General features: G+C 34.8%; 1 protein-coding gene across 4 annotated transcripts in view; it reads left to right on the top strand.

Moving 5' to 3' along the window:
• The window catches only part of LOC150085398 (uncharacterized), a 650,000-nt gene that overhangs the window by 231,012 nt on the left and 391,641 nt on the right, over positions 1–27,347 (top strand). For all 4 annotated transcript variants that reach the window (XR_016546970.1, XM_090374027.1, XM_090374026.1 and 1 more), the window contains exons 4-5: positions 1,995–2,114; positions 25,921–26,027. Coding sequence is in view for 3 of the 4 variants with exons in the window: in XM_090374027.1 (XP_090230153.1) it covers positions 1,995–2,114; positions 25,921–26,027 (227 nt within the window). In the remaining variant the exon portion in view is untranslated. The remainder of the gene's footprint in view (positions 1–1,994; positions 2,115–25,920; positions 26,028–27,347) is intronic.

The raw sequence follows: 27,347 nt of genomic DNA, 5'->3' as shown, positions 1-27,347 counted from the left end.
CCTGTCTTTATTACAAAAACATAGCTGAGTTTAACATAAATGAAACTTCACTGTTGAGCATAGGTGATTCTCATCAATTGCAATTTTCTGGTCCTAATTCAACAGGAAGTAAATGCAGGGAGGGAGATCATATCAGAAGGTTGGCACAATTACGGTCCAAGATTCTGATGAGTCCTAAAACTAACAACAAAGAGTAATATCAGCATGTGATCAATCGTCAAATATCATCGCAGCATTATGGTGTATTTTCATCGGCTATTGCTGGATTACTTCATCCCCTGCTACTCCAGTGAATATCACAAATCAGCACAGCGCTTTCCAACGGTTACTTAATTTTCGAAACTGAGAATATTGCGATTTTTTTGTTCTTTTTTTTTAAACTGCATCCCTATCATAGTTCATAATAATTTCTGTACCTGTGATACAGGTGTCGCAAATTCTGAACCTTTTCTAAGATTTTTTAGATTGATTATATTAATGTAGCGCGACTCCTCTACGTTTTAAATTACAGAAGGGGACCTAGCCATGCCTAGTAGAGTGCACTCGTTGGTAGTACAGCATATAAGCACTGTCCTCTTGTACTCTCGATGGAACAGACACAGGTTCGAATCCCATTAATAACGCGAAATTTTATGGCCTTTTTTCACATGTCTGAGTTAGTCGCTCTCGGGCAAGGGTTTCATGATTTGTTTTTTGTTCAACAAACAGGCAAATCGACCACAGAACACACGCAATTCACAAAAGTAATATATATACAGCGCAATATGTTCAAAGATGCTAATGCTGCTAAAAAGCTACTACTACTACGACGACCCCATGGGAGGAAAAGACCCAGGTTAGAGACCAGTCGATGACGTGAAGAATGTTTTGGGCATTTTTTACACCGTAGCTGAGTTAGTTGGTCTCAGCCGAGGATAGCATGGTTTTTTTCTCCTGGAAACTCGGCTTTTTTGTCCAGCAAACAGACAATCGACCACCGAACACATTCAATTCACAGACATTATACACGGAGCAATATGACCTTAGTTGCTGATGCTCCTAAAACCCACTACTACAACGATGACCCAATATAGAGAGCAGTGTTGCCCAAGTTTTGCAACGCTGTATTTAGTATAATCTCAAATTCCGGCTTCTCCATCAGAAATCTCCGTCGATAGTACAGTTGGTATAATCACCGTCCTTCCCACTACCGAGTGGAAAAGACCCAAGTTCGAATGCCGTTAATGACGAGAGAAATTTTTATGGGCATTTATCACAACGTGGCTGAGTTAGTCGCTCTTATGAATTTTTATCCCTAAAACTCGGGTTTTTCGTCCAGCAAACAACTCGACACCGAACACGTGCAATTTACAAAAATAATACATATCCGGCGCAGTCTTCATCAGAAACAGCTGGACTAAAACAGCTGAAAAAAGTAATCTAAAATAAAGAGGGGGAATATAGACTAAGTAGAATGCTTGGGTACCTGATGCTCTGGTACCGGCCCGGAAGCCACCACCCGGGTCCCCGAGCAGACTGTCGAGCCTGTTCGTAATGATTCAAATCATAAGTTGTAAACTCGCATGCCAATAAATGTTTGATAACCTTAAAGACCTCATTCTTTCTGTTCGCAATAGTAGATTATTATATAAATTGATTAACTAAGTATCTTCAAAATCAAATAAATTAATAAAATTCCCTTGGGGCTTTGTTTCCCTTTCTGATTATTCTCCCCACATTTCTTCTCAATATTATTAGTGCTCAAATGTTGAAGTCCTAGTTATATTGAGCACTGATGTGTATTTCGTTATTTATTTAATTTTGTAAATTAGAAAAATTGCTACTTTTTGTCATTTTTTATAATTAATAATGCAATTAAAAATATTTTAGTTGTATTGTTAGAAATCAAACTATGCGTTTTAATACACTGATATATTGCCTCCAATTTCCTTTGCTCTATTTCTAAATTTAAAAAAAAACAAACTTTATTTGATTGGATCTTTTGTTGCTTACAGTGGAATGTGATTCTGTAGGATGCTCTCATACATGTTCTCTCTCACCTTCTGGTGAATACCGGTGCACCTGTCCAGCTGGCTTCCATCTTGGTGATGACAAAAAGAGCTGCATGGAAAAAGGTAATCTCAAATAATCAGGAAGTATTTCATCATACATAGAATAAAAAATAAATAAATAAAGTAATTTGAAATATTTGTTGTAATATATTAGTGGTTAAATATTTATTGCAACGTTTGTTAAAATGTACTACATATTCATCATAAACTAAGCATTAAAATTCATGAAATAAATTTTCATGAATTTTAATTCAAATAAACTAACCGGAGGAGTGCAACGACCTTGAATTATAATTCAATGTATTGCTAGGCCAGAATAATTCGGTTTACTGCTAGGCCATAGTGGGTCTCTGAAAACACAATTTTATGCCCTAAAAAAATCGAAATGGGGAGCAGAGACTCAAGTATTTGGTTCTATAAGCAGCGACGCTCTTCAGAGTCCTGTCCCAGGAGTGGATCAATCAGTGCAGAATTGTGTGGTTCCACGGAAGGATCTTACTATGGTATCTAGTTGTAAGACCTTGTTGGGATACTTCGAGGAAAAAAAAAACTCTTTAAGTTCATTATTTGAATCTTGTAACCTCCCGCTTGTTGGATTCTGGAAATAGATATCATACAGATCTGACACCACATAGCCCAATATAAAAGTCAAACTACATGCTCAAAAACTCCACTTTTGGATTAGATAATATAAATCGTGCCGTGACAGTCTCATTGCGACTATTCACAGCAACTTTCATCCCTCCTAAATTTCTGATCAAATGATGAATTGTGAAATGTATTATAGAGGCACTGTCTCATTGTGGCTGTTGACCTCCTTCCTGATGCTAGAAGTTTTTGTCATCTGCATCCAGTACATCTCTTCTGTGGAAGATTGAAAAGTAAGATATCTAATCGTTGAATACCTTAGACTTAGACTTGGAGGATGACAAGGATCATTATGTTCTTCGTGGCAGTGGTCTCTTGTAAGGTTATATTTCAAACTGAGTAACGTATTTTTGGACCAGCTAATGTTGATGAGCTGTGACAGTCTCATTGTGGCTGTTCATAGCAATCATCATCACCATTAAATTTTTGATAAAATTTTCCTGAATTTGACTGCGTGGCAATCAATGCTTTATAAAGAAACAGTCTCATTGCGGCTGTTGTTTCCCTGTTGACGCTGCTGGCTTCATCATCTGCTTCCAGTATGCCTCTTCTCGAAGAAGATTGTAAAGACGTATTTCATTGCTGTGTATCTTGGAGCGGAAGTGACGAATATCAACATGCTTCCTGTGGCAGTAGTCTCATCGTGACTACTTGCCACCGAATATCCTTTTTAAATGCTTTTGTATATAGTTAAAGTTTTAACTTTTAAATTTATTTGCGTTGTAATATCTAAAAGTTAAATTCAAGTAAGGTAAAATATCAAATTTTTTTGTAAAATAATTACTAGGTTAATTTACACTTTTTTTTTTTTTTTTTTTTTTTTTTGCTGGCTCCTGGTTTGGGCAACCTGGGATCAGGATTACTGGCGCCCACTGGTATCTCCGGTGGGTGCGGGATTTGTGCGTTTCAACACTACTGGTGATAGTGAACCCAGATTTTTCAAGCCCGATCTGCAGAGGTTCTGCACCACCACAGATGAACAAGGTGGAGATGGACAAATGCCTAGGAGCCACCAGTGATACCACACACACACACAGTTGTAAGGGAAACTGAAAATAAATGTATTCAGTAATAAAGGCAAGCTGAACAGAACAAAAATATATCTGCCAAGTGCAAAATAGAAAATGCGACTAACCAGCTATCAGTTTTTAAGAGTAACAAAGCGTATACGATGATCCATGTGGCTACTGATGACTTAAAACAAACGAACTGATGACTTGGTTAAAAAATATAAGGTCATGTTGGGAAAGTCGCGAGAATAGACAAAAGACAAAATGTTCTTGTGTCTACAGTTCTGCTGAGACATGATAGAAGGAATGTATGATGAAAACTTTATGTATTAACTCTAGACTTGAAGAACTCTGAAAGGCTTATGAAGAGGGGAATTTTTCTCAATATGGCCTGCCCCGGTTAATAGAATAAGTTTTGTAAAAATGGATTTCATTTAAACAGGAGGGAGAAGTGCAATGAATTTTGCTCGTGTTATTGAGGACACAGATGGAGGACCAAAGGGGGCACACCTCTCATTAAAAGCCTCTAAAAGCGATCAGGCCGTACCCAGAATTAGATCAAGTTCACATGGACGTCGAATCTGCATGATGCAAAATTATTTGCAAAGGGAAGATGATAGCGGGGTATGTTAGAGACCAATGATTCTGAGGAATAAGGCAAAAATGATCTTAATCATTGTCTTATTATGGGGTACTTCAACTTCCCTCTTATAGGTTGGAAAACATGGACTAGCAATACGCCATAGGGAAACATATTTGAGCCATCTTGGTAACTGTTATTTATTCCATGTCAGAGAAAGTAGAAGGGAAGCTAGTATTCTCGACTTCGTTCTCACTAGTGTCCAAACTGCATCCAAAATTTGACATTTCAGAAATCAATAAATAGTGACCTCAATTTCGTATCCAAAGAGAATTCTCTGGTGGTTAAAAGAAAGAGGAGATCTTCAACTTCAAGAGAGTCAGGATGACAGTGGATTTATTTATATTTCTTGAGCTCCGTTAACTGAAGAGACAACTATATGCTGTTGGATAAGATTTCATTATGAGAAGAATTCAAGGGCTTTATCGTGGAAACTGAAAATGCGTTGTTTCCAATGGAGAAGCTCGGCAAAAGATATATGCCAGGTGATGGCAAGAGAAGTTAAGGATTTATTTCAGAAAAATAAGATATAGAATAGTTAGACTTGCGCGAGATCCTGTTTATCTGAGTCGTATAAGCGTATGTTTAACAAGCGTTACAATCCACTAATGGAAGCGTATATATAAAGTGAGCTAAAAATGGGGACATATTTTCATTACACGAATACAAAAAAAGAGAGTGAATCAAATAGGCCCCTTGATCGATGTCGAAAAGTCATAGTAGTAAGCCCAATATTGGCAGATGTGTTGAATATGTATTTTACAACGAGCTTTGCTGTTGAAATGCCATTAGCACAAATACATGTGTCGTACTCCACAAACTGTTCTGATGATCATATTCTTTGCCCAATGCATAAAAGATAACGTCAAATAGCCTTCGAAGAGTTATTTTCAGAATAAGGTGGTTGGAGTGCCAGGTGGTTATGTAAATAATTACACAACCACCTGACACTTCAAACAGTTCTTGACAATATGAATATTATTAGCGATATATTCCACTATCTGCGCCTGATAGATGGTGGAACATATTGCTGATAATATTCCGCAAGGGAACAGTGATAGTGAGTAGGACTGCTGTAAATTAAGTGATACTACGAGTATATTAGCCTTGGAGAAAAGTCTATGGCAAAAATTTAAGCTGAGCGAAGGCTCCAGGAGTGGTCAGTATACATCTGTTTTACAAAAAAGGCTGCATGTGAGTGCATCATCCTGTTGGGCATGTTAATCAGATCATCATCAGATTCCAAGACCATTATAAGCTTTCTCAGTCCAGAGAAAGCGCTAACGTCTCCCCAAATACACAGATAAGATGCGAAAGACATGATGGATAACTATATATTAGTGAATTTGACTTCATTGGTGGGAAAGGTCATGGAATCTGTGATTAAGCATAAAATACATATAGATAAAAATCCTTAATGGATTAGCATGGGTTTCTGGAAAAGAAGTCTTGACTGACCATTGTAATTAATTTTATGACGAAGTCATAAAACATTTGGATGCAAGAAACAACTTCAACATTACGTACCTTGGATAATGCTTTTGACAGCATTCCAGATGAAAGACTATTATACAAACTGGAAAAAATTGGAATTTTAGCCATCCCTTGATCCAGCTTCTTTGGAAATTGTGATCCAAAGAAGATGGATCAAGGGTTAGCTAAAAATTCCAAATGTGGTTAAAAGATAGCAGACAGAGAGTAGTCAAATTAGTATTCCTCAGAATTCATTAGTCTAGAAAGTAAAATTACTGAGGGATCAGGTTGGGGCCACTTCTCTTTCTTATCTTCCCTAAACGGCGGTCATGAATATCAAAGAAGGCTGTCAAAATTCGCATTGTATTAACACATTGTAAGAGTACGAGTGGGGGGTTATAAACCTGATTCTCCCCCCACGGCTTACTCTAACAAAATAAATAGCACTGCAAAAAATGTTCGATGATCATATTCTTCACTCATCGGGAATGATGAAAATTTTAGCTGTTGAAATCCCAGAGGCTAATTTGTGTCATATGAGAAGAATAAACTGATATTCGGATTACCCTTTCTCTCCTGAAGGAACTTTATAAATACGGTGTAGTCACTTCTCGATAAAAAAAGATTCGTTTTACGAAATTTTGGAATTACAAAACTTATTGAGAACAAATTCAATATATGGGATGACTATAAACATAAAACCATGAACTGAAATATTAAATATATTTGTAAAGAGAAAAGATGCAAGAGAGCTGAGCTTTTGCTGCATCAGCACAAAAAAAATTCCACATAACCTGTATTCGCATCCTGTCATACTCTTCCCATCGCCAGAAGCTACCGATTCAGCTCCTTTAAATTTCACCAAACTGTCAACCACTCGAGAAGGAAGTTTATTCCAGTTGTCAACAACATGCTGATCAAACAACCTTTCTAAGATCCAGCCTATTAGTTTTCCTCAATATCTTGTATTTGTTTGTGTCCCATTTTAATGGGAAAATTCCATTTTCCTTCATTTTCTCCCTCAGTGCCATATCTCAACCGGATTCCCTTCCCTTTTCTGAGATACCCACTTTCTAAGCTCTGTAATCCCATCTTCGTAGTCTCGCCTCATATGCCTTTCCCTTTATTATTCTTGCCAAATAGGGATCTGCCGTCTTTGAATGCTATCCAGAGGTTCATTATCTTTCTTTAGATACATCCTACATCTTGCACAAGATTGCATATTGACTAGACGACTAATATTGATTACTTATGCTAGACATATAATTAATTTTTGTATATGTACTTGTATGCAAACGCTGTCGAATACATGTTTATATAACACCTGACAATTTTGCGACTTAATTATAAGCTTTGAAAGACTAAATCCGAATCTGAATATAAATAAAAACCATACAGGAAAAAAAAAATTCTTCTATATATAAACTATATGAAGGTTTAAAAAATTCGCAGTTTCTGTTTCCAACTACTTCTAATAATTTCCTTTTTTTAATTGCAGAATGATATGAAATTACAAAGAACTGAAGGACAATTTAATACTGATTTTTTTCTCCCTACTGTAGTTTCCCCTCTCTTTATTTATCCACCATTATTTTTATCAAATATGGCGTATACAAGCGATTACCTTGTCCCAACACGCTTCTAATACATGAAAGAACTGTCATTAAAAATGAATGTAAAATCGTTGAAACAAACAGCCACTCAGTTGACATTTGAAGTCTGCGGAGAAGACATATAAATTAGCATTACTCACTATGCTGTGACAGGTGAAGTGGATGATTTATCCTCTGTCCTAAATGGCTACTAAATTTCCTTCTAGCGAGAACCTCCATGTCAATAATCTGCGTTTCACTTGCACATTCAGTTAACAGTTGACTGAAGTTACAACGCTTGCATTTACCAAAATATGCCGTGGATATCTGGTGACAAAAGAGATAATGGATATTTTATGAGCTTTTGAACGCTGACAGTTAATAAAAAAGTTCCTATACTTCTTATGGGCTTTTATCAAAAATGGACAGAATTCCAGATATATATATTTTTTTGCTTTGATTTTTTTCACTTTATAAACAAGAATATAGACACCAGTAAGCGGAATGATTATTTTAATTAATACGGTTAATTAAAACATTCATATCCTATGTGAGATGGCAATATGTGCAAAAGGGTCAAATGGATCATGCAACTGAAATACAATAAGGCTTTTGGTGAGTGTCACATAAGATCTTGCACAGAAATTAATTGTAATATCACTGAAAGGAAATAATTCACTCTAAATGACTGATTTAACTGCACAAATGACTGAATCATTTAATTTTTAATCGAAACGTTTGCCATACCAGACGTGTGAATCTTTTCGGTACTGAGGTCCAAATAATCAACACAAATAATTATATGAATAGCAATTGATCATTTTATTAGGTCCAAATAGTCCTTGATTATCTGGATCATTGGTTTTATGTTTTTGGACAACTAGTAATTTGAACTCAGGTCCAAATAATTAGGTCCAATAATTATTGTTGATTACCTGAAGAACACAATCTTTACATAACTTATAAATGTAATCGAAAAATCGTCAAATAATAATTTGTACCTGTATTATTAATATATTTCATTGTAATTATTTTAACTTAATTGATTAGTCTAATCTATTTACTGCTAACAATATTTTTCTCGATACTGTTACATCCACAAATTTGGCCCAATTATAGGTTGTGTATAGGCTATCAACATTAGATACAACTTGACCCAGCCTATATCAAATCTACACAACTATAAAACCCTCTGTTTTAGGTGATTCGCGTATCCTTTAAAGTGTCTTGCCATTTCGCGTTCAGCTATTTGGTCATAAATCTTCCACTAATCGACTTCAACAACGAGGATTCTTAAATATCCTCAATGTGATACATTATTGAATAATATTTGTTGTTTCAAATATTTGTTAATTGTTTTACCATGCTCTTCTCTTATGCAGTGGCAGAAATATGCAGAAATTATCTTATGCGGTGGCAGGGTTGTATCAAAGACATCAAATTTTATTCTGTGATAGGAGGAAAAAAAGAGTATAATAATAGCATTAAAATTTCTAGACGAATCGAACGCTCAATAATCTATGTTAAACAAAAAGGTATTCCACTTACGAGTATACATATCAACTCTCAAAAGACAAAAGTATTTTCTTTTTACTATATAAAATAAATGTATTATTCTCGCTAACACTAATACATCAGATTTTGATGAATACTTTCTTACATATTTGCAATTTTGCGTGGTCCTTCGAGACAGTTTAGCAATTTCGGTATATATTATTCGCTTAGAGAAGTCTGGGCTCCAAAACCCATCGGAGACCGGAAGAATTCTTAGAGGCCTCTTTAACGGGGCTGTAGTTGATCAATCTCGGAGAAGGGAGGCGGAACGGTTTCCCGTGATTTATTCCTAGCCCGCACAACATGCAAATCGATCCTTTAACACGCAGTTTTTTAGTCATAATACTGACGCCATGTAGTCTAAGGCAGGGGTTCTTAACCTGGTGTTCACGAGCACCATTGTGCTCTTTAAAAAATAAATCTTGCTCGCGACCGATCCTAAAATGGGTGCTCGCAACCGATCCTAAAAAAATTATATACAATATAAATCTTTGTATTTAAAAAAGGTGCGTTCTATTTAACATTACCATTAGTTGAGGCACACGATGCAAGAAAGCAAGCTTATACAGCATCAGCCAAAAAAAAAAAAAAACTTTCCCATTTCACCCAACCGGTCACTGCAAATGTTTGTCTAGTTCAGCCTTAAATTTATTTAAGCTATCAACTTCCACAACAACAACAGATGGAAGTCTGTTCCAGCAATCAACCACCCGCTGGCTAAAGACAAACTTCCGCACATCTATTCTACAACTGTCTTTCCCCAATTTGAATCTATGCCCCCTCAGGTTCTTAATCTGAGCAAGCGGAAGTATCCCGTCAGCATTGAGCCCGCTCAAACCAAAGGCCGGCTCAAGGCCTTATACACCTCAATCAGATTACCTCGCAGGTGCCTAGTCTCCAGATGCTGCAACTTGCAGAACTTAAGCCTTTCTTTGTAAGTGCACCCCTTTGTTCCTCTCACTAATCTTGTTGCCCTTCTCTGTACTCGTTCTAGCAACTCTACATCCTTCCAAAAATGAGGCCTCGAGACCTGTATTTTTTTTATGAAAACCCCAAACACGAGAGGTACCAGAACCTATAGTACCTAGCACCGTTCTTGAGTTGGAGGTTGAGAAGACGAAAGAAGACACACGTTGACACCAGACCTGAACTTCTGTAGACTGTAACCTCCAGGAAACACGTATGAAGGAAGGCCGCCCCAGAAAACGGCAGTTGAATGAACAAACGAGGAAGACGGATGTTGGCTGGTGGCGGCACGTGTTCGGACTGTTTTGAAAGAGTTTAGAACTTTAGCTAAATCTGTTAAAAGAAAATACATTTAAGCATTTGCACACAAAATCAAAGGATTTCTCACTATAACTCTTACATCACCTTTAAAGTCAGCGCTAACATATATGGTACCTATTACAGCAGCATTTCTCAACTTTCTGCAATATCCTACAGTTGCGCTGCTGAAATAGGTACCATATATGTTAGCGCTGCTGCAATGGATACCATATATGTTAGCGCTGACTTTAAAGGTGATGAAAGTGTTATAATAAGAAATCCTTTGATTTTGTGTGCAAATGCTTAAATGTATATTCTTTTAACAGATTTAGCTAAAGTTCTAAACCCTTTCAAAATGGATAATTTTTTTTAAATGAACCGAAAGGAACATGATGAGGAAAAAAATGATGCATTAACACTACCTTCGTAATCGTCTGAAAGAAGACCTACATTTTTAAAATGCAGAGAAACAAAAAATTAAAAAGTATGCATTTCAGTCCTCTTGGAAATATGATTATTTTTGTAATTTGCTTATTATTTCAGGCGTCTTTGGCTGGCTGGAAGTCAAATTGTGAAAGACGTTACCGATCATGTAGGAGTTTTCATGAAGCTTTTCCAAAATTTAGTGATATTAGAAAAGCTAAACTTCAAGAAGAAAACAAGAAACTTCAAAGACAGAAAAATATTTTAAATTTAGGTGAAGCTAAAATAGTAGTACAGTATTAGCGAATGAAGTTTCATTTATTTTATCAAATATAATTGCAAAGTTCATTGCCTTACGCAAGTGGTGAAATAATAAAAAAATTGTGTAGTGTCATCATTAGAAATGCTTGCTATCGTCTTACCAGAATGCTACCTTGATTAGCTCCACCAAAAATAATTCTTTGAGTAATGATACAGTTTCAAATCGAGTTCGTAAAATGGCAGATGTAATATCCAATGAATTATTAGGTAGAATCGAGAAAGTTGTGTATTTTTTTCACTGGCACTTGATGAGTCGACTGATGTTTCGGGCATATCACAATTCATGTGCTTTGTTCGTTTGATTCAACACGATGGAAGCTGTGAAGGAGATTTTTTGGCTATTTTGCCGCTTACTGGTCATACAACTGGAAAAGATGCACTTATGAAATTCCTCACAGTGTACAAAATTGATCTGAGTAAACTGGTATCAATTGTTACCGATAGGACGCCTTCCATGATAGGTAAAAACAGTCCTTATTGCTTATCTTAATAGAGATAAAAGGATACCTAATTTTGTGCATCATCACTGTTTGATTCATATTGAGGTCTTGTCTCCACGAACGAAAGATCAAAAAGAAATTATAGGCTCTCTCAAAGTCATTTTTATAGTCATCAACCATTTTATTGCTAAATCCCTAAATAAGCGACTTCTAAAAATATTTTGGAAGATCTTGAAGTATTATACCGCATTCTGATCTTATTACTCATACAGAGGTTCGTTGGCTCAGTCATGGAAAGGTGCTCTCCACAATTTGGGAGGTGTATGAAGAACTGAAAGCTTTTCTAATAGAAAGCAATAAAGAAAATCTTTTTAATGAAATTTTTATTGAAGATTTCAAGGTTACACTTTCATCCATGGGTGACATCTTCAACCATTTAAATGAGTTAAATTTGAGGCTACAGGGAAAAGATAAATTTGTGGTAGTTTTATACAAGGAGATTATTGCATTTGAGAAAAAAACTTCAAGTGTTTCAGAATCAAGTTTTAAAAAGAAATTTTCTTCATTTTCCCACTCTTAAAAAATGTCTGGAGGAAACTGCTGGGGAGTGCCCATCGTTTTTAATGAATGTAATCAAAGACCTTAGTGACCAATTCCAAGAACGATTTGAATACTTGAAAGGGCACCTCCCAAATTTTAAATTAACGATAAATTTTGAAATCAGTAACTTGCAACAAATTTTCAATTTTCAACAAATCAAAAAATTTTGATTTTTTGATTCAACTTTCAATTTTCAACAAATCAAAATGGAGTAGCTGCTGCCGAGTTAGAATTTGTTGATATGCTGTCGTCTTTAGCTCTGAAATATCTTTTCCAACACAAAATTATTTTAAAATTCTGGGGTTCTGATCCGACTGCAAAAATTTTCCTTTTTTCCAAAGAGAAGCATTCAAAGTACTTTGTATGTTTGGATCAACGTACTCGTGTGAAAGTGCTTTCTCATTAATGACAATATCAAAAACAGAAAAAAAAAAAAGACGAAATTGTTGACATCACATTTGGAAGAAAATTTTCGATTATCGCTTCATAATGGAGAAATTAATTTCAAAGGTTTGACGCCATCTCTTCAAAGTCAAGGTTCCCACTGATGTGGTAATAAATATTAGCGCTCAAAAATTTTAATTAATAAATATAATTCTTGTATGCGTAATACTGCTGAAAAATTAATTAAAAATGTATTTTTAATCTTTAAGCAAAAAACATTATATTTTAATATATGGTGTCGCACGTATTGTAAGCTGCAAAATCTTGCTCGTCTAAAGCAAAAGGTTAAGAACCCCTGGTCTAAGGTGTAACATTAACAACAACAATTTGTAAATGTGTTATTGAGTCTTATAAAAAGACATAAAAGAACTGCTAATGATGATGAACATGTAGCGCATTACTTCTTCTATGTATTTTATTAGCTTATACTAACATATGAAATTATTTTCAGAAATGCCTCTCAGCGAATTAGAATTGTTCGAATTAATCCCTTGTGGAAATAACATAGGTTTTCCTGCACCTAATTATATATTGACCTATGTAAAAGTTGTTCGTAAAAGACTACCATTTAAATGCTGAATGATCTCTTATCAAGACTTATTGTAAAGTAAAAATAATGTGCATCAATGTGTGCATAGTCTTTTTTTTATTTATAAAAGGAACAGTATATTGTAGCTTAGCTTAACAAGATTCCCGTCAGGACAGAAGGAAAATAAATATTTTTATTTATCCGCTTAACCACATTATGAACAGAAAAGCCACTCTCCAGACAGCTATTTTGGTCATTCTTTTCACCTCATTAGTGAAGAACCAAGATAAAATTAAAGGACATAAGCAAACACGCCTCAATGTATTTTTATCTAACATATAAGGCTTATGTTAGACCACACTTGGAATACTGTGTTCAAGTATGGAGACCGCACCTAAAGAAAGACATCGAGCTTCTTGAAAGGGTGCAAAGAAGGGTAACTCGCCTGGTGAGATCGGGAAAAGGGCGTCCTTATGAAGAAAGACTTCGAATATGTGGGTTGCAGAGTTTGGAAACTAGACACCTTAGAGGAGATTTGATTGAGGTGTTTAAGGCTCTGAGAGGCATCAGTAAAATGAATGAGGACAAAATTTTCAAGATTATAAATGATGCTGGAACTAGGGGACATAAATTCAAGTTACGGGGGGGAAATATTTAGATTGGACTGCAGGAAGTTTTATTTTAGCCAGCGAGTTATAAATTACTGGAATAAGTTGCCTTCATGGGTGGTAGAGGCCGACAGTTTGGGGAAATTCAAAGGTCATCTGGATAGTACTTTCGGGTAAGGGAAGCGCATAGGATGATAGGTTTAATTTCCTTTTTATTTATATTTTATTTTATTTATATATATATTTTTTTTATTAATTATTATTATTTAGTTATTTATTTTATTTATTTATTTATTTTTTTTTTGTTTTTATCATTGTTTTGTTCGGATTTTTTTTTTTTTTTTTTTTTGGCTGGTGCAGCATAAGCCATAGACTTTCTTGCACCATGCGGCCGTTTCTAATACTAAATACTAGAGTACAATCATTTAACTTAAATCAAATCGGAAACTCTACCGATTTAAGAAGCGGCAAACCCAATTATCTAAGTCAGATACTGAAAAACTTTCAGTTCATAATGAAACCAAATAAGCAAAATAAAGAAAACCTGGTTGCAAATACAGTAAAAAAATCCTGCCATATCGAAAAATTAGATATATCCCAAAAATATCAAATCAAAATCAAACCGGCAAAACAGGCTGATTGACCATAGAATAATATATGGATACGATAATACTGACATATTATACTTAATACGATACGATACATTGACTTATACTTTAGGTGCGTCGTGCAAATTCTAAATAATCCAACCCTATTATCAGTTTTTTTTATTGAAAGAGGGAGAGAATAAGAAAAAAACTAGTACTCTAATAATTATCCGTAACGAATCGCTTTATTATTGATATCAGTAAGAAAATAGTTTAATAAATTAACTGGAAAAGTTGTGGCAGGGGCTTAATGAATCCAACACAAGAAACTCACGCAGAGAAATGTACTGAGCTATTCTAGCTCATAAAAGTGTGCATGTACTGTTCATCTTTTAAAATGAAATGGGATATGGAGTTCAATCGTGATTCATTCAGTTCCAGTCGGATGGACACCTGAAACGTTGCATCAAAAGCACATCGTTTGCTGAATGGATATTCTGTTTGATAATCGAGAATACTTCTTCGGTAATAAATTCTGACCTTTTAGGAACGCTGAAATTTCAGCAATGATCCGTGTTTGTTCTACCCGCAATGCTGCTTCCAATATATCTCTCATGCTCCAGTGATTTGATCTTAATAAATGCTCTACAATCTAGGTCTACGAAATGGTTTAGTCAATTTGTGTTCCAGAGCGTTAGCCTTGGGGAATCAAAGAACATTAACACATGCAGTTGAGTGTTGTTTTTATAGGAAAGGTTTGTCTAAAGAAAAATACCACAGAGAATTGCACATATTAAATGTACGATCCGGGTGTCGTAACTTCATGTCAGTAAAGCGATTCAGGGTAGGATAAATTATGGTACACCAATGGGTGCATGCTTTTGTTCCCTCGTAGTGTACATATTCTGCAGAAACATCAGATCTTCGGTGCGACCTAGATGCATTTGTTTTTTCTTTTTAATCTGAAACTAATCATGAAGAACCGGACATATCAAATGGGGAGCGTTAACACAATAGTTCTAGTACGAGTATATTGATACAATGATTTATCAAAGAAAAAGGATAATGCTATAATTGAATATTTCGTGGACTTGAGCATCACTAAAGCCGCTTTATGCTCTTGTCACGCATGCGGTTCGATTCGTATTTCCATTCTGTGTCAATCTTCAGTGGACTTGGAAAATAAGGCTAGGAAATGAAAAAACTCTGAAAAGAACGTTGTTCAGCAGTTGCCGATGAGCTACGTAATATCAAAAAACTGCATATTACTGTTCTGTCACTTGAACGGAGAAGAATGGGAGAACTTGGACTAAATTCCTTTTACGTAGATCCAAGAGAGAAGCCAATCGATAACCAATGCCATTATCAGGACCACAGACCAGAGAAAATTGACAATGAACGTTTTAAAGTGAGTTTCGCTCTGATAACGCAAATATAATTCCAGTCCGAATGGGGAAAAAAATTATATTTTCTGGATTGGAAATCAAACTAGAAAAGTCATTCGAAAAGCGGTAAAGATGTTCTGGTCACATTATCGCTAACTGCATGCTTAATAATATCGTCTCTCCTTAAATTATGATATTGAAGGGGTACCATAAAATTCGTAATGAGCTTTCAGCTACACAGTTGTCATAAGATTTCATTTCGATATTATGACATTACTGTGACACACGTGCGAATAAAACTGCTGACCGAATTTATTACTGCCTATTCAAAGTATGTAATATAATCAATCACTTAATCATTTACGTAAAAGAGATGACAAGAAAACCATATGTCACTATTATTAAAATCGTAAACCATTCTAACGCCATCTATCCATATACCCAGGACAACCCAATTCCAGTTTTATGCGTGTTGTAGATGTTGCGTAAAAGAAATGTTTTGAGATACATCAGGAAACTGAACAGATTTATGGCATTTGCTATTTTGTGTTGGACAAGATATTTGTAGTGCAAAGAAAGGGCAGCATTGGATATCACTGCTCTTTCCTTCTCCTAGTTGTTGTTGTTATTTGGTTTTTAGGAGCATTAGCAACTAAGGCCATATTGTTCCGGGATATGCGGTGGTCATTCCCTGAATGACCTTTCCGCATCCTCCGTATTTGGTGGTGACGGGCTCGAACCCCGGTCTAATCAAGAAGCGTGTGCTACGCACTGCTGCTCCTTCCCACCTGGCTACGGAGGCGCCCCTTCTCCTAGTCCTTAATTATCAAGCTCTAATAAGTTTCGATCTCTGGGCTTCTAGACATACATTAACGTTATTATTAGCCTCGAATAACAAATTAGAATGTTTACTTTTACCAGTACAAAAGAGACGGTTCTATCCTTTAACCAATATCTTATGAAGGTAGTAGCCAGAACTTGCAATAGTGCAGTATGCTTGCTGTGATCAGTTATTACAGTTTAAATTTTCATAATTATGGAAACTATTCTTTCAGTTGGCCGTATCTTTAGCATTTTTGTTGTTTTTGAACTATGTACTTAAAGAATGCTATCTAATATAAAGATATTGGAATTTTATAACCTCTAATAACAAATTTTGTTATTGTAGTCTAAGAACTCGTTTTTAATTATGTACAAATTTTGAAACAGAGCTACATCTACACCTATGTATTGTGTAGTTTTAATTTTTAATCTTAATAGCTATTAATATGAAAATAATTTATGGGAAGAATGCTGTTCAGAAGTCGATATTTCAGCAGCAGTAACAAATACTGAAAATGAGTGTATTGAGGGTACACCCTTAAGAAAAATTGTGACTAAGCAAAAATAAATAAAAACGAAAACACCAACTGCTACCAAATCTGTTTAAATTTGGAAAAATAGGGGTCGTATACCACGAAAATCAATCAGCACTTCAAAACAGTGAAGTGCTGGTTTATTTTCCTAGTATAGGGTTTTCCAACCAAAAATTTTCTTCAACTACTTGAATTATCCTCGAACGACATTATTCGAATTTAACAAACTATTATTCGAATTTAACAGACAATAAACCATTCTATATTCAAGAAGAAACAAAGCGGTACCTTTCAATTTACCATGCAAGAAATTGAAGTATTCCTTGTGATCAAGTGTCACTGTTTCAATACTTCTGATTTCTGTAAACAGGTAAACCACATAAAAATTTCTCTGGAATACCAGCAAGGAAGGATCTTCAAAACCTTTTGATTTTAATAACTGTGCTATGTCAAACTTAGAAATATTTTGAAAAATGTACACGTGCAGTAATGCAAAGCTGCATAAAAATAAATAGTTCACTAAAATCGAGCCTATGATTTTTAAACTCCCTGAACAGAAAGTTCTTACATCATGTGTCACAACAGAAGATGTTGATATAAATGAATTGTCTCACCTTAACAGCCATTATACTTGTAATGGCAAATAAATTAAGAAAAGCATGTAAGTTATCGTTTCAAATTTTTATCCATAACCTTTCAAATGAATATTTGACAACCACATAATCTTATTAAGGAAAAGGAAATTTATTAAATCGTAAAGAAGATTAGTATTCTTAGTATTCTTTGTCTTTTGCACTTAGTGACAGCAGTGTTCCAATATTGGAACATTTTGTCTTTCAGCTGTGTTCTTATACCATATGTGTAAAGCTAACATAAATCGATATTTCTAGTTCAAATCAATAATGTCAATTAGAAAACTGCAAAAAATTCAAAACTAAAAATTAGGCAATGATTAGGTTAAACTAAACTTTGTCACGTAAGCTTTTGTTTGTGGACCGAAAGAACGTTTTCTGTGCGAATTAGATTCTAGGAAAGGATGACATTTCAAGTACGAAAGAGAGATTCTCTCCGGCCCAATTTACTATCGATTTTACAGGTCCTCACCAGCTAGACTAGTATGTCACCTGCCTTTTGAACAAAGTGACCTACTTTCCTGTACTCCGCTCTACCTTTCGGGGTTTTTTTTTATAGTTTCTATTTTTCCTTCATCCAATTTCGAGTTAGTCAATCTCATCTCTGATTGTACTTCTTGAGATTTACTTGGAGGATTCCTGTTATGTCTGTATGTCTGGTTATTGTTATAATAATAGGTGCGAGATATGTGCTTTTCTGCAAGTCATAATTCTTCTCCTCTTCCTTTTGTCGTGACAGTACAGTAGTTCCATTACTTATAGTATAACTCACTCATTGGAGAGGTCTGGAATCACTTTATCTGAAAAAAACTAACCAAACAGTACGTTTCTGCCTTCTTAATACTTAACAGAAATTATACAATCGTTGTCCATATTATAGATTCTAATGTATCACACGTTCCATTGACATTGGATATCGAGGGAAGGAATAATTTCCTTATATGAACTGTATCGATATGCGCATTTTTGTTCATTAATAGAAGTGAAGGCTTAACTCGAAGTAATTTTCATGGCACTAGGAACTTCGGGGTTATTTTCACAACATAGTTAAGTGAACCTCGGGAGAAAGCTCTGGTGTTTCATCTAGCAAACAGAAACCCGGCGATTGTATACAAGTAAAAGTACATGTTGGGTTTGAAGCACAAGTTTCTCTATTTAAATATTAAACATGTCTTTTTAATATTGGACGAGATAAAAAAAAGAAGTTTGCCTAACCCAAAATCCAGTGTGGAGTTAAATTTCTTGCTCATGAAGAAGCCAAAACGTTTATTGCTGTCTTAGGGCATAAAATTTCAAAAAGAATGATTATAATGAAATTGTAATTCTCTAGAGATAAACATTAGATGAAAATTTTAAAAGCCAGTGTGCGAACTCCACGTGATAATGGACTTAATAGAAAAACTGTGGTATTTTTGTAAGTCGTCCTTTTTTTTCTTTTCCTTTTATTATTTATTTATTTAAGTAAAGGAAAAGGAGAAGGTTATATCTACCCCATACACAGCAAAGATTTGCTATGAGGATAAACCTAATAACAAATTAACAATATATACATTAATATAAAGGATACAGCTCAAATTTATTACAGCAGGCTAACACAATATTCAGGATAAATTTTCTAAATAAATTCAGCATCCCTCGAAGCACAGTGCGAGAGAGCAGGCAAGTTGTAGAAGGCTGTCCGGAACAGGAGAGGAGTACAGTTTGTCCGCAAACACAGAAGCCTATGGAGAGCGGAGGAAACTTGAAACAACTAAAATTGCAGTACTGCGTAGGTATCCACAAAGGCTTTTCATCTGTATGTCTTGTCGACACAAATCACCTCAGGGTTAACATTTAGGTCGTTCAGGAGATCAATCGTGTTTGCTGGAAACATATGACTGAGGAAGCTGATTTGGTTGAGGGCAGGTCGGATCCTAGATGTTTGATGATTAGTTTCTCTTCTGTTATCTTTCGGTAGAATGATGAGCCTTTTGATGATGGGAGGATCAAGTCTACCCGAAATAAGCTTGGAGAGGGTCATTATATTACGAGTAGTGATTATTTGTTTCCAAGGGATCATTTCATGCAGTGAGTGTAGTATAGCCCTAGAGATAGTAAAGGGATGTCCTGAAGACCTATTGAGAGATCTCAGCAGCCAATACTCAAGCCCCAAGAACTGCTGCAGGTAGGTTGGAGGAGCAGAGGACCAGATTTCCGACGCGTAGAGACCCACGGGAACAACACAAGTTTGAATAAATTTAGATAGCTCTTATTGCCATAACCAACCAGTTACTGACGAGCAGACCAAAGGGCTGCATAGAATTTGCAGCCCTTTTCTATGCAGCCAAAGGGCTGCATAGAATTTGAATTCGAAGATAGATTCGAATCCCAAACCAAACCGAGGTCCCTGTGAGAGTTGACTAACTTGATTTGATGTCGGTTTATAGAGACATGCATTGGGATTATTCTTTTCTTCTTTGTGAACGTCATCCGGACAGATTTTTCGGCATTTAGCTCGAGTTCATTCTTCTCAAAATACTTTATTCTTGAGGAATGCTCTATGAAAATTCTGAATACGTATCAAGCCCTGCTCTCAGTGAATATAATACTTAATGGGGAAAAAATGCGATTTTCAAGGTTCCGTTATCCGACTAAGCGAAACATTAAAATATTCATATTGCCAAATAAATTCGGTTGCGGAAATAAATTGAACAAATTTTTACAAACGCAGTCATGATTACAATGAACAAGATGTGTGTATTTTTTATTTTTCTAATCATATATTTTAAAGAACCATTTTTGAATTTTATTTTTATTATAAATATCTTTTCAGAAGAATAAAGACGTATCTGGTTTCAGCCGAGGGCAACATGGTTTTTTTTTTCCCTTAAACTCGGTTTTTCGGCCATCAAACAAAAAATCGACCTTAGATCATACGCAATTTACAGACAATATACACGGAGCAATATGGCCTTAGTCGCTGATGCTCCTAAAACCCCACTACAACAAAAAACAAAAACATATCTTAAATAAAGAAAATGGAAATGGAATGAATTAATAAAATATGAAATTTCGATAAAATGCAAATTAGTTGTGCATTATTGGTACTGCTCTGGCTATTAAATATATAATATTCAATGTCTGTATCCGACATTCGCATAATTTTTATGGAATCAAACTTCATTTTAATGGCAGAAATATTTTCCATAAATTTAAACATTAGAACGCATATGCAAACTATGAACAATTATAATGTGGAGGGCATTTAAAATTGAAAAATGTATCCAAATCGCATCTATGCCGGCTTAAGTATTAAAAATATTTTATGGAAATTCAATAATTAACTCAGACTTATCGATCCATGTAAATAATTATCGTAAATCACTTAGTTTTGAGGATTAAGGTAATCAGAACTTATATCGAGCTTTGAAATGAATGCAAATACATTATTTTTGCATTTCTGAACATAATGCTGTAATTCGGCATTTTGTAAACAAATAATGCAAACGGATATATATTTAGCAATTTAAGGAGACGTAATTTGTTAAACTAACTTTCCTTCCATCAATATTTCATTACTTATTAATTAATGAAGCACCATAAGATTAAACAAATTTTAGCAACGGAACTGCAGTACTCTTTTCCAGCAAGTGTGCAATTACATATTAAATTGTAGAGTAAACATCATTACATAAAAATCATAAACCTAGATACCATAATCTTCTTACTAAGAAATGTAGTTTATTTTTCAGCATAAACAAAAACGACTCCTTGTTATTTAATGAGCAGTAACGAATCAAATTTTAGGGGGAAAAAGATTGCTATTTGTACTTTTTTTTTCTACAGTTGGCAAAGTATAGTTTACCACTGTACCTTTGGCCTTTGGAAAAGATTACTCGAAGGAATTGAGGGTTCGGTGATTCTCTAATTAAATGCATACCATTGAGAAAAACTGAAGAATCTAGATTTATGGGGGAAAAAGCATTAATATCTGCTGTCTTTGTCGTTCTCATTCTGCAGATGCAGGGACGAATTTACACACCTAAACAAATTCTTGGACTTTTAATTTGGCAGGAGCCCATAACGATTCCTCCTAACCAAGTTTCTGTTGCATTAATTAGATTATCATTTTATATTTGTACGCCGCTTTAAGTGGTTACTTTAGACCACAGTACCAGATACATGATCATTATGTAATTTTTAAATTAAAAAAGCCCAAACGAATTTTTGGAACATTTTCTGAAATTTTTTCCGTCTTTTACTTTTTAGATTCACCTCCCCCAATATGGTGGAGGTGAATTACGGGACCATGTATAGATGTTTTGTCTAATGCTCGCAAAGTGATAAATTTGACCCTGCACAAATGTCTCTAAAAGTTCATTTTCTTCAATCTAACTTTCTCAAGACAGAGAAAAGTAATTTTCTTTGATGATTCCACGTTTCCAATCCCAGCTGTTGCCCTTTTCACTCATGCCAAACTAGTAGGTAGAAATGATGAGACCTTTGCTGTTTCCACCGATCTAATTAAAATTGTTCCTACTCACTAGAACTCCAAATAATCCCAAACACACGCAGAACTTCTGATCTCTTCCTCGTAAAGAAACTTTCTTATTAATACAGTAATCAATTATTCCCTGAGTAATTCAAGTTATAATTTACTGATGATTTAGTCTTCCATTTTTTTTTCGCTGGGATCAAGAAAACAACTAAATAGGCTGGGTTAAAATGTTGTTTTAGGTATCACTGCAGTTAAAATTAAAAAGGGAGTTAGTCAGTATATCGAGTCTATGAATTGCTTGTGTTCTAGTCGCATGTAATGTAAGAGAAAAAATCCGGAGAAAGCGTCATTCACTTCCACCGAGAGGACTTACTGTTGAACAGAGGTTATCCAAAGAACATTTATAAGTCATGTTGCCCACAGTGAAAAAGACATTATAGAGAATTTTTCTGTTTTGCAAGGGGATCAGACTTCAGCCGCTAATTTAAAGAATCTACTGAAATACTATTCTGCATAAAATTCAGTTGTACCACCAGGCCAGTGAGAAGTGTTCCCTATCCTCATTTTCTAAAACTAATTACTTGCTTTTTTACTTTTAATCATCTATTGCGGATACTTGGAAATGACTTTCTAAATGTCGCTCAATTGGCAACGTTATACCCTACTTATTTTATTGTTTTTGTTCATTAAAAAAAAAACTTGATAGCCGAATTAAGCTTTTTTTTTTAAAATCAACTTCGAATTTATAATACATCAAAAATTATACTTTAATATGTCGATTTTAGCTTATTTTTACATACATGTTATTATGCATTACTCACTCTATGATTTAGCCTAAAAATGATTTTATTGCTTTCATAAATTTCTTTAATCTGTCTTATATTTTAAGGCACTGGCAGCTCACTAAGATATATTTAAATTAAAAATCAAAGCTGTCTCTTAAGCTATCTTGAAACCTTCCGTCAGATCAATGATTTCAATGATCGCCAACATGGATTCAATCAGTGACGATCCACTAATGCTGTACTGGCTTATGTTATTCATATTTGGATGAATTCAATGGAACAATCTGATGAACCCCAAGCACAGTTACTTTTGGAATTTTGAAGACTTTGATCGTGTTTGGCATAAAGATCTTCTAAATAAACTCCCATCTTATGGGTTGCCGAGTGTTTCTGCAATTTGTTATCTAGTTTCTCTCTAAACGCTCACTGCGTGTGATGGTAGACAGCACTCTATCATCTAATATCTCCATTAACGCTGGCGTTCTCCAAGGTTCCATTATTTCCTCTTGTATATTTGTATATTATACCTTTTTCCACTGACCTGGAATCCTATCCATAGTTTTACTTAATGTAGTACACTGCATTCCTCCTTCCAGGTTGAGAAAGTACGTCCTGTCCTGCACAAACAGCTTCAACTTCTCAAATATCCTCCACCAACTCTTCAAATGCCGATTTCCAGGTAATTCTCCAGTGGGAGAGGAAAACTTCGTTAACTTCAATCCTTTTAAAACTCGGTCGTGTCTTATTTCACGCAAAAAAGACTCCTGTTCATATGCTTATCATCGATGAAACCAAAATTTCTAGACAAGATCGCATATCTTTATTACAGATTAACCTCATAAGTACGCCACAAATAATGCTTTCTCTGCATTAGAAAACTGAGTTTTCTTTTTCACTCTTCTGGACTACTTTTCTTCTTAAACGACTACTGAGTCGTGCAAATCTGAAATGCGCCTTACTATGTAATATTGTTTCTCCTACATTTGGGGTGGTGCCCACCTCTTAACTCGATTCAGAAGAGGACAACCAGATTAATTAATGACCTATCTCTTTCAAAGTCTCTCCAATCTTCCTCATAGACGTTCAGTTTCTGCTGCATGCCTTTTCTCTAGATACTTCCATAGGCACCGTTCTTCTAAACTGATATATGTAATTCCTCCACTCTCCTGTAAACCATTTCAAACACATGCTACAAACAGTCAGCATCCATTCACTATCCAGCTGCAAACTCATAGAACCAACTTTTTCTCTTCCTCATTTATCTATTCTACTTCTGTTTTCTGGAACAATCTTCCTTCCCATATATTTCCTGAAAACTACAATCTACAGAAATCTAATGTGAACAAGGATCTTCTCTCTTCTCAGCCTTCAACTAATGTGCGGTACTAAGTACTTTAGGTTCCGATACCGTTCATGTTTAGGGTTTTCATAAAATATACTGAAGCTCTATCCTGTATTGGAGCTTAAGTCTGTAAATTATAATATTAATTAAAATTAAGAAAAAATAAAAAACACTACTATCAGGGTATTTCCACGTGTGCTGTACATTTGGTTTGAACAGAACAAATGGATGAGCTATCAAATTCTGGCTTTTCAAATTCTGGTATTTATAATTTCAGTGACGATCATCTTATTGCAAGATGGCGAATAATACAATAATATTATTGCAGTGTTGCAATAATCTTTCAATGATTGAAACCTGATTTATGTTGTTTCAAAAATTCCTAGCTTCATAACCTGCTGTTAGCGCACTGAATAGACGTAAACGAAAACAAGAAGTAGAAAATCGATGTCAAAGAGTCGAAAGTAACAAATTCGCTTCACAGCACAAAGGTAATCGTGTGCCTTCTGCTCCTATGCTAAAACCCATTGGTTCACCCTTGTTTCCACGTCTCGTGTATCCACGTGACTCCATAAGTCCACGTTGAATGAAGAGCAGGGTGAACGGCTTCACCAAGATATCAAAGACTTCGTGAAAAAAAAAAAGGTAACTGGGTAAATGGAATGAGGCTATAATGGCAAACTACTTATGGTGGTTAAATGATGATGTTTAAAAAAGTGGCGCATGTAATGAGCACAAAAGAGTTTAAAAAAATTACAAATTCCATGTGTAAAAAAAAATTGCCAACCGCTAAATAAAGTATTGATTTAGTGCCCATGTATAGTTATAGTAACCTATCTGTGTACATTATTATTTGTTCTTAATATTGTGTATATATTCTGTTCTTTTCATTTAGTACATATTTTGCCTTTAACTTTTTACAAAAAAATGAATAAACTGATAGAGTAAAATCATTTACAGATTTAGAATAAAAAGACATAATACCATTGTTATCTAACACGATGGCGACTTATGGTCTTATGAAAATTTCCTCTAATGATCAAACCACGAACAACGAGAACCTACTGCAAAGATTCCAAAATTTTTGAGAATGTTCATGTAAAAATTGAGGAAATTTCTTTGAAATATATTTGTTCTTTAATTTGCTAACTTCGTCCTGAATATTTCGATACAAAAATTATTGACAAACTGAAGTTAATCTATTATATATTATCAAAAACGTTCTTGAATATGCTTGTTCACAATATTTTTCAAAAAATATTTATCATCAAATAAAACTCGCAAGGCAGTATTTAAATCCGTGCTACGCCATTAGGTCAACGTTCCTATTTACATTTGTGCTTGCAGTTAGCGAAATTAAAGCTCCAATTTCCAGAATATCCCAGTTGTAACTGATCTGTGTATATTCATTGTCATCATATGAATATCATATACCTCAATTAATAGTCCTCAAAAATATTGCAGTTTTGACAAGAGATAATAAAATAATATGTAAATGAATAAAATATGGAGATTATTTCTTGTTCTTATGGAAGGCATAAAACAGTACAGTTTCGTGTTGTAAGTAAATTATATATACTTTCAAACGAAATTTCTTCTTGGAGCGTAGAAATGCGTTACCTTTCTCCTTCATTAAAATAAAAAATTCCATTATTTTACGCTATCTCTGTAAATAAATAAAACTTTAAACAAAGTTTCCATTTGGATGAGAAAGTTTCTTCTCATTGCACAGCTTCTTGTTTATCTGTTTTAACCTAGGAAAAACCAGATACCTGCTTAGTTTCAAACTTTACGACCAGAACGTGGATTTAGCCCATCTTGATGCCACTCGCTATCGACAATTGCAAAAAGGAATCGAAAACTCAGTGAGTACTTGCAACTTTAATTATTTATTTATTTCTTCTCGAATATACTTTTCTTAGTAAACTAATTTTGTATCTCTGTTCGCATTCTTTTCTTGTAAACGGAAGGAAAAAAGTTCATTGAGATATTGTAAGATGAGAATTTCATAGCTGAAAAATAACTCCCACTACGTGGCAAACAAGAAAAAACACCAGATTGCATTCATGAATTTCAGATGTAGTTTAAGAGACACTTTGTGCTTCTAGTTGTCTCACGAATAATCTGAAGAAAACCCTAGGGACAACTCGACAATATTTCGAGACACGCTATAGAAGTTATTCAAAAGAAAAAGCTTATTGTTGAGAGAGTCTTGAAAGTTCCGAAGCATTTATTCTAAACATAGCAATGCTCCTATTTTGTAAGGAGAGATTATATTGATTTCATTCCTTTATTTTTACATATTTGTAGCTAGTGGTCAGGCAACCACTTGGAAGTTAATTTAAGCTTCGAAACTCAATAGAACATCTACAGAAATCAATAGATGGTCGCATTAAGAATCAGCCAATCTTGAGTAATTTTTTGTCTTTATCTGGGTTATTCTGTGGCACAACGATATGCTTCGGTTGGTTTTCTTCCTTTATTTAATTTAATAATGGAAGTCGGATGAGCAGACATTCTCTCAGAAAACCGATTTCACAATAGATTCCAATAACAACGATGGCATGGTAAGATGGCTGATGCGCTACGGAACACATCTTGTATAATGGACGCTATAGTATGACTGATTAACTTAAACATATACGAACAACTAGGAAAGAAATATTACTCCCCATCTCCAGTACAATATGATGGAATAATACCGTTAGTTTTTCCATATGTCTTTTGCATCTTTAAAAGATCAAAACGGAGTGATCGATTTATTTGATGCCTCGATACTTGACGCATATCACGCTGTGTATAGGCTCGCTCTGTTTGCAAATAACCGTAAGAAATCCTTTAAAACTAGATGTTTTAGATACTGATTGCTTACTGTTCTTCAACTGTGTGGAAAAGTGGGGTTAAACTCACATTGGGATAGAAGTACATTGTATTCCACGATGACGATTAAACGTTATACTTTTTTACTTTTTTTTTTTGTATGCTACTGTAACATGAAGAAAAGCAGAAGCACCCCTCGAAATGTTTGTTGTATTAAACACGTTCAACCTGTATCTTGGTGTGTAATGTTTCCCTTAATGATTACACTGGCTAATAAATTGAAACTTCTCTTATAATAAAAAAGTTATCCGTGTATTTTGTAGAAAATACACGGATAACTTCAGAACATGAATATGTTCTGAAGA

This window comes from Mastigoproctus giganteus, chromosome 5, assembly GCF_048544385.1.
Source record: "Mastigoproctus giganteus isolate SK-2022 chromosome 5, ASM4854438v1, whole genome shotgun sequence".
Lineage (NCBI taxonomy): Eukaryota > Metazoa > Arthropoda > Arachnida > Uropygi > Thelyphonidae > Mastigoproctus > Mastigoproctus giganteus.
This window is presented reverse-complemented; position numbering and strand designations above follow the sequence as displayed.